At 40.8% G+C, this 2,120-nt stretch overlaps 1 protein-coding gene across 1 annotated transcript; it reads right to left on the reverse strand.

The window, feature by feature from the left end:
- Positions 1-272: 272 nt before the first annotated feature.
- Positions 273-1,671, reverse strand: LOC121844033 (zinc finger protein 2 homolog; the record flags this gene model as incomplete). Its single annotated transcript, XM_042313898.1, has 1 exon — positions 273-1,671. A coding segment is annotated over one exon (636 nt), but the record flags the coding sequence as incomplete, so codon positions are not given.
- Positions 1,672-2,120: the final 449 nt, after the last annotated feature.

A 2,120-nucleotide genomic window follows, 5' to 3' on the forward strand; every position in this document is an offset into this window, starting at 1 on the left:
CAGATGGCTAATTACATTGATATGCTTTGGAATGTCTAGGCAGCGTATCAGGAAAGCAAGCAAGACTTTAGTTTAGATAAACAAATGTAGTTAGGTCGATAGCTACCTTACATCAGACATCCTCTACGCTGATGTTGGCTTATTGGATGCTACCAAAAAATGTAATGGGATGAATAGAAATAGTGATAGCACACAGAAAGCTGCAATGATAGAACCCATTTTCAACTCTTGGCACATTGACCTTACAAATGTTCACCCCAAGTGAGCCCCTGACTCATTGACTATAAGGCCTACAGATGAATTCAGGTCTTTTAATCAATGTGTGCTTGTGTGTGTTAGTGTATGAGTACAGGTGCATAGGTTTGTGTTTGTGGGTCTGCATTAACATAAGTGAAGTAACACATAAAATATTGGTTTAGGTGTTACGATATTCATTTAAAAGTAGTTACTCACCTGATAACTTTTTCCACTTAATGTGGAAAAATAACGTTATCATATTAACCAAGAAGATATTACATTTACCGGTTTTATTACATTATAAATCTAAAAGTTATTACATTAACCGTTGTTACAAGACAGCATGCATAGTTCTTACCTGGACCTCATTGATATTATTATCCAATGTATTATTGATTAGTTTTAGGAATATTTTAATCAATATAGATATATAATATATACAGTTTAAGTGATAACTTCTTGTTTAGAAGATAACGGATTTAATTTATTGATCAATTGAATACATGAATATACACCTATTGTTGAAAAATTCTACATAATGACATTTAATAATATCATGAGTATATGAAAAGATACAATTATCAACACGCCCCCACACACACGGGTTCGCTGACATTTTCTATGATAACATTTATCCATTTAGATGTGTAATATTACATAGACACAGGGGAGACCTGGTCCTAGATCAGAGCTGTATATTATGCTCCAGAGGTTACCATGGTGATCAGACTAAGGCAACTGTTTAAGAATGAGAGATGGATATGACTGTTCACTAGATGTTTTCTACTGACCCTTTATTTATGGATCTGGAACCGGTGTCAGATAGGAGGGAGAGGAAATACGGCACGTTTTTGCTTTTTGGTGTTTTCTCATATTCCCTAAATGAGCAAAGCTCTCTCCACACAGACAGACATAGGGTTTCTCTCTAGTGTGTGTTCGCTGGTGTGAAATCAGGCTCCCTGATTGACTGAAGCTCTTCCCACAATTATCACATCTGTAAGGCTTCTCTCCAGTGTGTGTTCGATGGTGTCGATTCAGGGTGGAAGCTGCAGCAAAGCTCTTCCCACACTGATCACAGCTGTAAGGTTTCTCTTCAGTGTGTGTCAGTTGGTGTGTTGTCAGGTGGACTGACTGATTGAAGGTCTTCCAACACTGATCACAGCTATAAGGCTTCTCTCCTGTGTGTATCCGCTGGTGTCTAGTTAGTTTTTCTGATACAGCAAAGCTCTTCCCACACTGATCACAGCTATAAGGCTTCTCTCCAGTGTGCGTTCGCTGGTGTGCAGTCAGGGTGGAAGCTAGAGCAAAGCTCTTCCCACATAGACAGACATAAGTTCTCTCTCCAGTGTGTGTTACCCGGTGTCCAGTTAGGGAGGAAGCTACAGCAAAGCTCTTCCCACACTGATCACAGCTGTAAGGTTTCTCTCCAGTGTGCGTTCACTGGTGTGCAGTCAGGGTGGAAGCTAGAGCAAAGCTCTTCCCACATAGACAGACATCAGGTGGTTACCTGATGTCTAGTCAGGGAGGAAGTTACAGCAAAGCTCTTTCCACACTGATCACAGCTATAAGGTTTCTCTCCTGTGTGTACACACTGGTGTACAGTTAAGGCTCTTGCACTAACAAAGCTTTTCTCACAATCAAGACAGGGGTAAGGCTTCTCCCCTGTATGAATTCTTACATTCGATTTGAAGGTGTTAGATGCAGCAAAACTCTTCCCACACTGATCACAGTGAATAATGAAGCCACTCTGGCTTGTGAAACTCTTCCCACAGTCAGAGCAGCAGTGGTGAGGTTTCTTCCCTGTACGTCTCTGCTGGTGTTTCTTGGGGTGTTCTAATCTGGAGAGACTCTTCTCTGTCTCGTCAGCAACAGGATGTTGAGGC

Source organism: Oncorhynchus tshawytscha, unplaced genomic scaffold (genome assembly GCF_018296145.1).
Source record: "Oncorhynchus tshawytscha isolate Ot180627B unplaced genomic scaffold, Otsh_v2.0 Un_contig_15925_pilon_pilon, whole genome shotgun sequence".
NCBI classification, from domain to species: Eukaryota; Metazoa; Chordata; class Actinopteri; order Salmoniformes; family Salmonidae; genus Oncorhynchus; species Oncorhynchus tshawytscha.